The sequence below is a fragment of the Microtus oregoni genome, unplaced genomic scaffold, assembly GCF_018167655.1.
Source record: "Microtus oregoni isolate MIOR12 unplaced genomic scaffold, Mior012 000113F_000, whole genome shotgun sequence".
NCBI lineage: Eukaryota > Metazoa > Chordata > Mammalia > Rodentia > Cricetidae > Microtus > Microtus oregoni.
In genome coordinates this window covers 1214293-1227343 of record NW_024544739.1, presented here as the reverse complement: position 1 = coordinate 1227343, position 13051 = coordinate 1214293, and the positions used below count along the sequence as shown (strand labels likewise).

The following is a 13051-nucleotide window of genomic DNA, read 5'->3' as shown; positions in this document are numbered from 1 at the left end:
AAAAGTTAAAATGAAGTGCAATTGAGGATACCTAACACTGACCTGTAGTTGTGTGGGACCCAATTCCAGTTAAATATCACCCTCCCATACACAAATACACACCAAAACAAAACAAAAAGTACAACATTAAACAATGCTACAGAAAAGTCAAATTCTTGAAAAATAAATCAGTATAAGCTATTGCTAATTTTAAGAGATGAGAAACTAAATAAAGACTAAAACTACTAGGTTTATGGTTGTTTCCACTTTTGTTTATAAATTCCTAATGTTATCTGAAAGAAAAATGAATTCAGTTTGTAAACTCTGTATGAGTTAGAACTTTATAAAAACCTTGAAAATTGGTTAAACATACAATAAATTAAACATAGTGCCAAAAAAACCCAGTTGAATCAAAAGGAGAAATAATTTTGTAGTAACCTGCCAGGAGGCTACCTGAGGTGCTAACTTTTATGTTAAATGGCTTAAGGCAGAAGAGTAAAGATAAGTCAAGAAAAGAATGGTATGAAAACATACTGGAACTACAGAGCAGACAGACTACTAAGACAAATTACTTAATAAAGAATATAAAAGTGAGGTATCCAAGCAATCTGAGGTAGGATTTAAAAATTAAAAAATTTTAGCCGGGCGGTGGTGGTGCATGCCTTTAATCTCAGCACTCGGGAGGCAGAGGCAGGCGGATCTCTGTGAGTCCGAGGCCAGCCTGGTGTACAGAGCTAGTTCCGGGACGGACACCAAAGCTACAGAGAAACCCTGTCTCGAAAAACAAAAAAAAATTAAAAAATTTTAAAGCAGCTATGCACATAGAAAAGAATATATATGGTGGGTCATCTCTTCAGGCTTTAAGTCCATGTCCATACATTAAAAGTATTCCTTTTCTTGCCTAAGTTCAAAAATACTATAAAATGTGAAATTTCAACAAATGTTAAGATTGTGGAAAGAAAACCAGACAATCAGACAGACGTATTTGAAAAGTATTAATATCAGGTATTCTTAAGAGCTATAAGAAATACTGACGAAAACCTGAAGGTAACTAGAAAAAAATATAAGCAAATTGAGTACACCAGTGAGGACAAAAAAAAAATTAAAAAACCTATCATTATAGATAATAATATAACACATTCAACAGTAAGTCTGAACAAGGCAGATTTAACTACTAGAAATTTAATATGCGTAATTTTAACTCCTAAAGTCAGATAAGAAAAAGCTGTATTGATCCCAAAGGATTTATAAATCACCACCCATGGAGAAAAATACAGAACATAATGTTCAAAAAAGGCAAAGATGGAGTTTATTTGAATGCTATACAAAAGATCTTCCCAATTTTGAGAACAGAAATATATACATTTAAGAAGTCATAAAAATCTAAGAAGACACAAGCAAGAACTCATACGCATTACTGTGAAATCATGACCAAGAAACAGAAAGTAGATTTGGTGGTTGGAATAAGATGATCCCCACAGACACATACATCTAAATATTTGGTCCTACTGGGTGAACTGTTTATGAAAGGTTGTTAGTATGGCCTTGTTGAAGAAGGTGTGACCTTGCTGGGGGTGTGTCACTGGCTTTGATGTTTCAAGACATCAAGCAAAGTGTCTCACTCTGTGTATAACTTACAGATCAGATGTGTGAGCTTTTAGCTGTTGATTCAGTCTGCCTGCTCCCACACTCCCCACCACAATGGTCATGGACTAGATCTCTGAAACTATAAGAAAGCCTCTAATTAAATGCTTTCTTTCATAGCTGCCATGGTCTTGGTGTCATTTTACAGCAATAAAAAAGTAACTAAGATACCAGAAAAGAACCTTAAGAAAGATGCATATCCATATAAACTCAGAATCATCATTAGGAACCCTGCAAATCAGGATTAATTACATATTTGAAAGTTTTAGAGAAAGGAGAATGAAACAAACCAATCTGAAAGACAAATTTAAAATAAACCTGTATGGTATTTTTCCAAGATATAATTTCCCCACATTTTATTTTGGGCCTCTATATTCTACTCTAAACTTCCAAAACCTATACCAACACAGTAAAAATATTATAGCAGACAAAATATGTACCAAAATGCAGAGCTACCAACTGTAAGAAACAAATATTCACAAACTGAATTGAGAACTGGTCAGAACATTAAATACCATACTTTAATGATGGGTAACAGTCATACAAAAGTTCAGGAGAAGCCGGGCAGTGGTTGCGCACGCCTTTAATCCCAGGAGGCAGAGGCAGGAGGGTCTCTGAGTTCAAGGCCAGCCTGGTCTACAAGAGCTAGTTCCAGGACAGGAACCAAAAGCTACGGAGAAACCCTGTCTCGAAAAATAAAAAAAAAAAAAGTTCAGGAGAATCTACAAAACAAGCACACATTCCCCCACAAATTAACAGAAGATGCTTTCCCAAGAGCCGATGAAGCATTTATCAGCCTACACTACATCACAAGATAATATCCAAGACTAATATAACAGAATGTTTTTCAGAACATAATGCAATGAAACAAGAAATCAAAAGAAAAAAGCGTAATTATAAATAAAACAGAAATTAAATTATACATTAGAAACAATCTATCTCTCAAAGAGCAAAAAACAACTGAAATTAAGATAATTAAAACAAGTAAAAAATCAAACATAGGATGCAAAAAAGTTATTGTACGGGGAAGTCTAGAATTATGAGAAAAAGGGTTTCAAACCGGCAACTCAGCCACATCTTATTCTTTTCTTCTACAGTGCTAATGTTTTAACTCAACTTTGGGCATGCTAGAAAAGGCACTGTACAAATAAATTACACCCCCCCCCCCAGGTCCACACTATGAACCAAAAGGAAAAACCAAACACAAAGTTGGAAGAAAATGGAACACATTTGAATGTATACAATGGAAATAAATGTAGAGAAGAATATGAAAAGCATCAAGAAAAATGGATAAAGCCAAGTCTGATTATAGGCATTACAAGTTCTACAGAAATAAAACAATTGTAGTACTTTAGTGTAATGAATTAGATAAACTGGATAAAAGAAGAAACTTCTAGAATTATCCAAACTAATCCTACACTAGAGAATATTATTGAATTAGTAATTAAGAACTCAATAGCTGGGTGTGTGTTGACAAAAGCCTGTGATCCCTCCACAGATTAAGTGAAAACAAGACAATATGAGATTCAGGGCCATAACTATTGATAGTCTATCAGTATGGGCTGGAAGAAACTCCAACAAAATGATCAAGGACCAAAGCGTATTCTTCCTGAGGGCAATCATATTTCAATATTTAACTACTAACCAATATGATGTATCACATTAACAGAATAAAACACCAGAAAACCAAAATAATCTGTTAATGCAAAAACCAGTAACAAGCAAAATCCAACCACCTAAGCACCCAACAATTATTTCAACATAACAATGGTCACACTAGAGAAGAATCAAAGTTAATGTAATACTCAATGTAGAAACAAAATGTTTTTAAGATTAGGAATGCCAATTTTTTTACATTTCATGGCCAAGATAATATTAATGTCTAAGTTTCAAATATTATACAAGAACAGATATACAGTTAAAAAAAACAAGGCACAAAATTTCCTACTTTTTAAAAGATGTACTCTATCACTTTATGTTCCCTCTTAGATTTTATTTCTGTGTATGTGTTCACATGATAAAACTGTATTATTCTTTGTATGCTTTTTTAAAAAATGGTTGGTTATTCTACATAGTTCAACTATATTTGAGACACCACAAACCCATTAAAAGTGACACTAAGACATAAAAAAATCTACAAATCTATTAATAAGTATTTTTAGTTCTTTAGATGAGAAAGTATTTTCTTGCTTAATGAACATGTTATAACATTTACTAGTATAAAGCACAACTTTCATTTCAAGTTAAGAATAAAATAATTATTACTTGATTCAATATTCACATTTTGATGAACACTAAGATTTACTTTTAGAGAATCAAATTCTAATAACTGCCTAATGGTAAATGAAAATGGAAATTTAAATGTGAATTTTCAGCATCTATTAAAAAGTATTTTTTGTTTTTTAAGAACATATACACACAAACACACACATGCATGTACATGCGGACTTAAAGCACAAAGAAGACAACATACAGTCAATATTTGTCCTATAGTAGTTAAATTGTCTAACATCAGAGGAAACACAAAATTAATAAATACAAAGAATCATTTTTCCCTGAGAAAAAAATATAAATTAATTTTCAGCAAGCATACTTATCAATCAATTAGTTAGTGTGTTATATGTTTTCTTCAGGTTTTAGTTATAATGTTACCAGGAATTCCATGATTATGAACCAACAATACACATTAAATAAAAAAACTGCATAAAGCAAGGTTACATATTTAGATTGGCTATTGTTATTTTAAGCAGTACATTTTATTTAAATGCAAGTTTGTAGCAGTATTTATATATAACAAATGCTAAAAATAGTTAATACTGGATCTTTAAAACAAACCAACATACTTTTCGTAAACGTAGGTCTGGAGAACAGGCAAAGAGTTCATCTTCAGGAAACTGAACACTTGAGGACACTGACTCACAAGGACGTGCACCATTACAGATATGAAATTTGCAATGAGGATTTAAGGCCATTGCTAGAAGTTCTAGAAACAGACAGCAGTCCTGAGACAACTTCGTCACACAAAGCTCCACTAGGCGATGGGTATTGTTAATAATACACCTCTGTTAAACAAGTAATAGTTAGGGAGACAATATGGTTTACATTAAGAGCAGACTACAATTTCACATACAGAAAATTTCATTCTTGTTAATCATCTTTTCATTCATTTCTGCAGTAATTATGTGAAATTTCTTACACAGCACTACTGTGAACAAATTAACATTTTCATTATAGTAATATTCAATTCACTGTATAATTTTATGTTTCAGAACCACCTGCAATCTGAGCACTTAGAAAATATAAACAGGAAGATTTTAGGCCAGTTCAACTGTATAATGAGCCCAGTGATATAAAAATTCTATGTCATATGAGAATATTAAAATAAAACCTAAAAAAGATTTCTAATGATGTATCAGCAATGGATTGCTTATAACTAACTACACTGTGCACACAAAATAAATGCAACAGTATTTTCTCACCCTGGTATGTTGCAGTCTAGAAGCAAAAATCAAAAGTCTAAACATTCTTTATTCACTACAAACATTAAGTCTTAATTGATAACTCAAACATTACTTCCAAACTTTGCATTAACTGACAATTAAAAAGTAAATTCTGAAGTTTACAGCACGTCTGCATAAACACACATATAGCCAGGCGATGGTGGTGCAGGCCTTTAATCCCAGCACTCGGGAGGCAGAGGCAGGCGGATCTCTGTGAGTTCAAGACCAGCCTGTTCTACAAAAGCTAGTTCCAGGACAGGCTCCAAAGCCACAGAGAAACCCTGTCTCGAAAAACCAAAAACACACACACACACACACACACACACACACACACACACACACACACGCAGGCCCTGGCCATTTTTGAAAAATTTAAGTGACATTCTGCCCATAAAAAATATGTATGTTTCACAACTCATGGTTACTTGCAGTTCATAAATGACTGCCTTGTCATTCAGTAACTTGTTAAAAAGACTTCTATATTGTCATTAAAAGAAAACTGAGTCTCTTGCCAACTCTAAGTTCAAGTCTCTTGCCAACTCTAAGGTGGCTCCCTTAACTAAGAATTGTGCTTCCGTGCTCCCCTATCCAACCTTCCTTTATCCCAATCCTCCTTTTTCCCCAAGTTCCCCCCATTCTCCCCTTCTCCCTTTTCTCTCCCCATCTCCACTTACCCCCATCCCACCCCACCCCCAAGATCTCAATTTTCTCCCCGGCCATTTTGTCTACTTCCCATAGCCAAGAGGACAACTATATGTTTTTCCTTTGGTTCACCTTCTTACTTAGCTTCTTTGGGATCACCAATTGTAGACTCCGTGTCCCTTGTTTATGGCTAGAAACCAATTATGAGTGAGTACATCCCATATTCATCTTTTTGGGTCTGAGCCTAGCCAGTTTGGATGTTCACCTTCCTAGAAATGGACGGAGAGGGGAGGACCTAGGACTTACCACAGGGCAGGGAACCCTGACTGCTCTTTGGACTGGAGAGGGAGGGGGAGAGGAGTGGGGGGAAAGGGGAGAAGGGTGGGAGGATGGGGAGGGAAATGAGAGGCTGGGAGGAGGTGGAAACTTGTTTTTTTTTCTCCTTTTCTCAATAAAAAAATGGAATAAAAAGAGAGCAATATGAATAAACAAAAAAAAAGAAAAAAGAAAACTGAGATGCAGGAAAAGATGGCTCAGCGGTTAAGAGCACTGCCTGCTTTCCCAAGGTACTGAGTTCAATTCCCAGCAACCACATGGTGGTTCACAACCATCACATAATGAGATTTTGTGGGAGGAGGGAAGGAGGTGGAAATTTTCTTTTTTTTTTTTTTTAAAGATCTGCTACTATGAAGTAATAAGGGCGGCAGGGTTGCGTTCTCAGCACCCCTGGCCGCCTGCCCGGCTAGCTTATGCCCAAAATAATTACACAGACACTGTATTCTTTTAAGCACTGCTTGGCCCTTCTGCCCTAGCCCTTACTGGCTAATTCTGATATCCCGATCAACCCATCTCTAATAATCGGTGAGCACCGGTCTTACCGGGAAGATTCTAGCCTAGTCCATCCTGGGTCGAGCTTCATCCCGGGAGCGGGGCATGGCGTCTCTCTCAGGCGTCTGCTGCTGAGAGGAGAGCTTTCGAGTCTCTGACCTCACTTCCTCTTCCTCCCAGCGTTCTGTCCTGTTTTCTCCTCCCACCTATCCTCTAACCAATAAAATGGGCCAGGGCAGTGCCTTTATTAGCCAATGACCTTCCTCCATCACTACTATTTATTTATTTATTTATTTATTTATTTATTTATTTATTTATTATGTATACACTATTCTGTCTGTATGTCTGAAGGCCAGATGAGGGCGCCAGACATCTTTACAGATGGTTGTGAGCCACCATGTGGTTGCTGGGAATTGAACTCAGGACCTTTGGAAGAGCAGGCAATGCTCTTAACCACTGAGCCATCTCTCCAGCCCAGAAATTTTCAATAAAAAATAAATAAATTAAAAAAATAAAAGAAAAATGAAATCTTATGATGGATCAATAGTAGTTTAAGTTATTTCTGTTCTAAGCTATAATCCATCTGAGAATACAAAATTATGTTTGACGTTTTCAGTGTCAAAATTAAAGTTTGAACTTCCAAAATATTTTAGTATTAATTTGTGACTTATATTTCAAAAAGAAAATTAAACTTTTATCTTCCAGGGTCAAGGTAAGTATAAGTTTCTTTGCTTGCTTCTACATGAAAACTGCTAAGTAATTTTATCATTATCAGTTAGTGTTTCAGCTATATTGAGACATTACTCCCCAATTTAGAAATATATTTTAAAAATAAACACAACTGTGGATAACTTAGAATCAATACTATCACACATCTGGTAAACTATATTGTTACAAGATACTTGAATTCCTAGAGGCAGATTTTATTTAAAACTGTACTTAAAACCCCACGCAAGATTTACCTAAAAAAAAACTCCTCCTTCCAAATTATATCACACCTATTAATAAAGTTGATACTTTATTATTATTACCAATAATATTTTTCAAACAGACTCATAGAAATCATTATATAAAACCAAATCTCCCTTTTACAAAACTCACATGAATTTCAAATTTCCATCCACTCAGTGCCTCATCCATAAGTATTTTGGTAAAAGATACAGTTAAAACATCTCGAAAAAAACGCTGACAAGCTTCACTTTTAGCATCAAGGCCTATGAAAAAGTATAATAAAACAGATAAAAACATTCCTATAGCCAAGTTTGTGACTACATATACTGTTAGAAACTGGTGTGTTTTCTAATCCACATAGAATATTATATAGTGTTTGAGAGAATTAGCATTAATATAAAAACTCAGGATAGAATTCAGAAAAACTACATGAAAAACTCATCAAGGAATTGCAACAACTGAAAATGTCTCAGAACATCATGTAGCTTAACATTTTCTGATGTCAGTTAAACCTAAAACACTACTTAAAAAGAAAGGCATCTCTGCTTCACATGATGCCCCAAAATAAGGGAAAGCCCTATAAACTGAAAGTGAATCATTATCAAGCATAATTTAGAATTCTGGTTCAGCTTACACTGTACTGTAAAATGCCCTGTACGTATGTGACATCTTCTGAATTAAGAAGATCTCTCTACAGTTGCTAAAGAGATACGTCACCAGTTAAAAGAATGAATGTACTGTTTTTGGAAAAAACATTGTTTAAGTCCCAACACTTCCACCACAGATTCATAAAACACTAGTAACTTTAGATCCAGGGTATCCTATACCTTCTGGCCTTCATGGACTCCTCAAGTCATAGGCATATTTCCCCATAGAGACAGATATACATGTATAGATCTGATTGAAAAAATTGACACAAGGACCAAAGATATATAAATATGCCATCTCATTTCAAGGACTTGAAAAATGATCATTACATTAAGTTGGTTTATCGTTTGCCTTTGAAGACTTAAAAAGTAAAGAATATTATACAAATTCCTAATCAGTGGTAAGAATGCACAATACCTGACATGATAAAACAGAAAAAAAAAACCTGTCCATTCTAGGATCTAGGACATAATTCAGTTAGTAATGTCTTTAACTTATACGTCTAAGACCTAAGTTTGATTCCTAAGTTTATACAAAAATAACATGTAATCTCAGTGCTTGGAGAGGATAAAGAGATTCCTGGGGGGAAAAAAAGATTCCTGGAGCTCCCTAAACTACGTGACAAGTGCTAAGACTGACATTCCCAAATGTCAGGTCTTCTCTGTCCTCTCTACGTACAATCATACACACATGCTCACCTGTACATACAGACACAGATAAAAATTTAAACTACAGCTATGCTGCAAAAGTAAAAACTAGACTTTATTATTTCTTTTCCTGTGGTTGCTTCACGGCAAAAGACCCCATATTTCAAAATATCCATGTTCCTTTTGAAAAACAAAAGACCTCCTTTTCTTCATTAAAGAAAGCAAACATGTAAGAATATTTATTAGAAAATATACATGTAGTAGTAATGGAAAAACAATTTTCAAAAAATATCAGGGGCTTTCATTATCACATAATTTTATTTACTGGCATTCTAGTCAATAAAATAGCATGTTTGGGTAATTTTTGCTGAAATAATTTTATAAATAAATGTCTCAATGCCTTAAATCTAAATTTCACCAAAAATACAAGAAATTATATAGCTATCAAAAAGCAAAACTTTTAAATTGTAAATAATCCTTAATGCGTATTATAATTTAAAATGAATGTGAATTAAACTTTATTGCCTTCTTAGAAACATGTAAGTACACATAAAATCCTGCTTCAAATTTTACAAGTTCAGATTGCTTTTTATTTGTCATGTTAAATATTTTTCATGTTTTTTAAAATTCATTTTTTTTAAAATCCACTCCATATTCAATTCCTCTGGCCATTTTCCTACTGGCATTTTGAAATCCTATGGTCCAATGTTTAAATAGGCCTTAACCTCTATGTATCAACCTTAAGACTAATCTAATGTAATGTGAAAATGACTACAGATCAGCAGTTTTCTATCTCCGGGTCTCAACCCCTTTGGCAAACCTCCATCTCCAAAAAACTTGAAATTATGATCCTTAACCATAAAAAACTTATGGTTATAAAATAAGGACAAAAATATTTTATGATTGGAGCCACCACAATATGAAGAACTGTACTAAAGTGTTACAGATTAGACGGTTCAGAACCACTCTATAAAGTTTGCAACAGCCTCAGGCTCTCCAAAAATATGTGGACAAAAGTTTAATTTTCCATTTCATTTCCCTGACCAGGTCACTACAACTAAACATAAAAGTTTAGGTGAGATCAAAATACTTTCCTTCTTCATTATTTATAATTGTAAGGAGGGTGTAAGACATGTTTAGGTGAATAAATGTCACTAAGGCTGACACAGATTTCTAAACATATAGGATATCAATAAAACTAACCCCGTTAATAAACATAATGAGTAACATGGAAAATTCCTATTTTGTCAATACTAATTATAGTGGCTAGAGAACTAAGAGATGCTTCTGCTGTCACATGCAGAGCACCTAGCTTCTTAGTTCTTAGAGTAGAGATAATTCCTCTAAAGTTTTTCCTGACTCCGTAGATAATTCCTCTAAAGTTTTTCCTGACTCCTTACTCTCAGTGAATGAATGCCCATATATATATATATATATATATATATATATATATATATATATATACTCTTAGCCTTACCAGGAAGTTTATTGATATTGACTGAAAATCACAAATATTTAACTTTGTAATAGAAAAAAATCAAAACCTTCAAAAATATTATTTACATATATAAAAAGCATATACTATGAAAAGAATGGGAACATGTGAAACTCACCTTTTTTACTAAGATCAATAGAAGCTTCTAAAAGTACTTCTAATTCTCCCTTTGGCACAACAGGAACCACCCTTTGAGGTCTAATAATTATTATAAAATAAGATTATTTTTCAGAACATTACTCAAACACTTTAAGTTATGTAGAGTGCTTTTAGTAGAATAAAGAGTGAAACAAACGACAAACAAAATCCTTTTAGATTTAAAAGAAAATCCTGCAAACATCTCCTTTCGTGGCATTAAAGATATACATTATAATCTATATAAACTTTTAAAGATAATATCAAATAACAAATAACTCATCATTCTTAACAAAAAACAAAACAAAATTCAATTGCTAATACCTGTAGTTAGAAAGGAAAGTGTTCTTTCAATTTTTTTTTTTTAAGGAAGAGGATGTTAAGAGAATGTGAGTCTTTTGGGTGCCCTTGCGTGCTATGTGCCATAAAAGCTACCAAGATTATCTGGAGCCTTTTGTCATAACAGTTTTTGATGATAATGTGATGATGGCATCTATCTCATTACTTGATTCAGGAATCAGGGATTTTTGAAGATGTAGCTACATACTTCATTTACCAACAATGGGTGAGTGGGCAAGCCTGACAACTTACTTAGAAGGTTCTATATAGGGACACGTTGCAGCAGAACTTTACTTCATTAGAGCAAGAAAAAGAGGTATATTCTGTCAATCAAAGGTGTTAAGAACCAGGGGTTTGGAAAGCAGGGAACTTCTCAAAACTAAGAAAATATGCTCAACAACTTAAAAGAATATGTGGAATGAAATCAAGTTGGCTGTGTTAGACAAACAAAAAGGAAGTTTAACTCCTGACCTTTAAATATCAGTTTGACAGATTTATTAGACATGTTAAATAGCAAATGTAGCTTCTTCTTTCTGTAGTTATGCATATTTTCTAGTAACCTAATGTATCAATAAATGTACTAACAGAGCACAATTAGCAACAAAACTAAAAAAGAGAGTATTATGGGTAGAACAGAGTGTGCACAAAGGGAAAACCACAGAAAAGGAATAAAAAAATCTCCTAAATTAGTATTATCCACTGACCCTCCCCTTTCCTCTTATTTAATACCAATTAATTTTTTGGTCAAAAGCAGTTTTTTCTTTCAAGTCATTACATCAGTATGCATACAGATAAAAATAAATGCACCTGTTGACCAAATCTTCCAACTTTGCCAGGTCAGCATGGGGAAATGAAAGATCTTCATCTTCATGCTGTGGTGGAGCATCACCTTGACCTTGTTCATCTGGAAGAGTCACTGGAGAATTCTCATTGGAAGAGTCAGGTGATGAGATCTTAATTAAAAGTTAAAAAATCCCAGACTTAACTATTTATAAACACATGTACAGGACTTAGCAATTCACATATTAATATATATCTAGGATAGGCTTACTTATTATCTGATATATATTATCTCTGTATTTAATTAAACTGGGGTAGTACTACTGATCTCTGCCCCTTTCCATCATCATGAATGCTATTTCCCACAAGATTAAAAATAATAATTATTATATAGCACTGTATTAATTAAGCTAACTTAGAGAACACTTTTTAAAATGATTACTACTAGTATAAATAGTTGTAGTTAACTTTATTCACAAAACTTTAAGACTTTAAAACGTTCATTTGTCACCACACACATACCATGACATAACTAATAACTAGAAACATGCTTTTGACAAAATATAAAACCCCTTCATGATGAAGGTCTTGGAGAGAGCAGGGAAACAAGGAACATACCTAAACATAATTAAGTCAATAATCAGCAAGCCAACAGCCAACATAAAACTACATGGAAAGAAACTCCCAGTGCTTCCACTGAAATCAGGAATAAGACAAGGTTGTCCACTCTCTCTATATATATTCAATATAGTTCTTACGGTCCTAGCTACAGCAATAAGACACCAAAGGGAGATCAAGGGGTTACAAATTAGAAGAGAAGAAGTCAAACTCTCACTGTTTGCTGATGATACGGAAGTTTATTTAAGTGATCGCAAAAATTCTACCAACGAACTTCTACAACTTATAAATACTTTCAGCAATGTAGCAGGATACAAAATTAACTTTAAAAAATCAGTAGCCCTCCTTAACAAAGATGAAATAAGGGCTGTGGAAGAAATCAGAGAATCAACACTCTTCACAAATAGCCATGAATAGCATAAAATATGTTGAAATTACTCTAACCAAACAAGTGAAAGTCTTGTATGACAAGAACTTTAAATCTTTGAAGAAAGAAATTGAAAAGGACACCAGAAAGTAGAAAGATATCCCACACCTTGGGTAGGTAGAATTAACATAGTAAAAATGGCAATCTTACCAAAAGCAATCTACAGATTCAACACAATGCCCAGCAAAATTCTTCACAGATCTTGAGAGGACAATAATCAACTTTATATGGAAAAACAAAAGACCCAGGATAACCAAAACAATCCTGTACAATAAAAGAACTTCTAGAGACATCACAATCCCTGACTTCAAACTCTACTACAGAGCTACAGTACTGAAAACAGGCTGGTATAGGCATAAAAACACACAGGAAGACGAATGGAACCAAACAGAAGACCCAGATATCAATCTACACAACT

The 13051-nt window shown here is 33.9% G+C and overlaps 1 protein-coding gene across 1 annotated transcript in view; it reads right to left on the bottom strand.

Annotated features, from left to right (window-relative positions):
* LOC121443765 (probable ubiquitin carboxyl-terminal hydrolase FAF-X) overlaps positions 1–13051 on the bottom strand; it is a 143037-nt gene that overhangs the window by 125956 nt on the left and 4030 nt on the right. Inside the window, 4 exon segments of the mRNA XM_041645561.1 lie at positions 4467–4685; positions 7695–7807; positions 10453–10532; positions 11616–11761. Of these exon segments, the coding sequence (XP_041501495.1) occupies positions 4467–4685; positions 7695–7807; positions 10453–10532; positions 11616–11761 (558 nt within the window).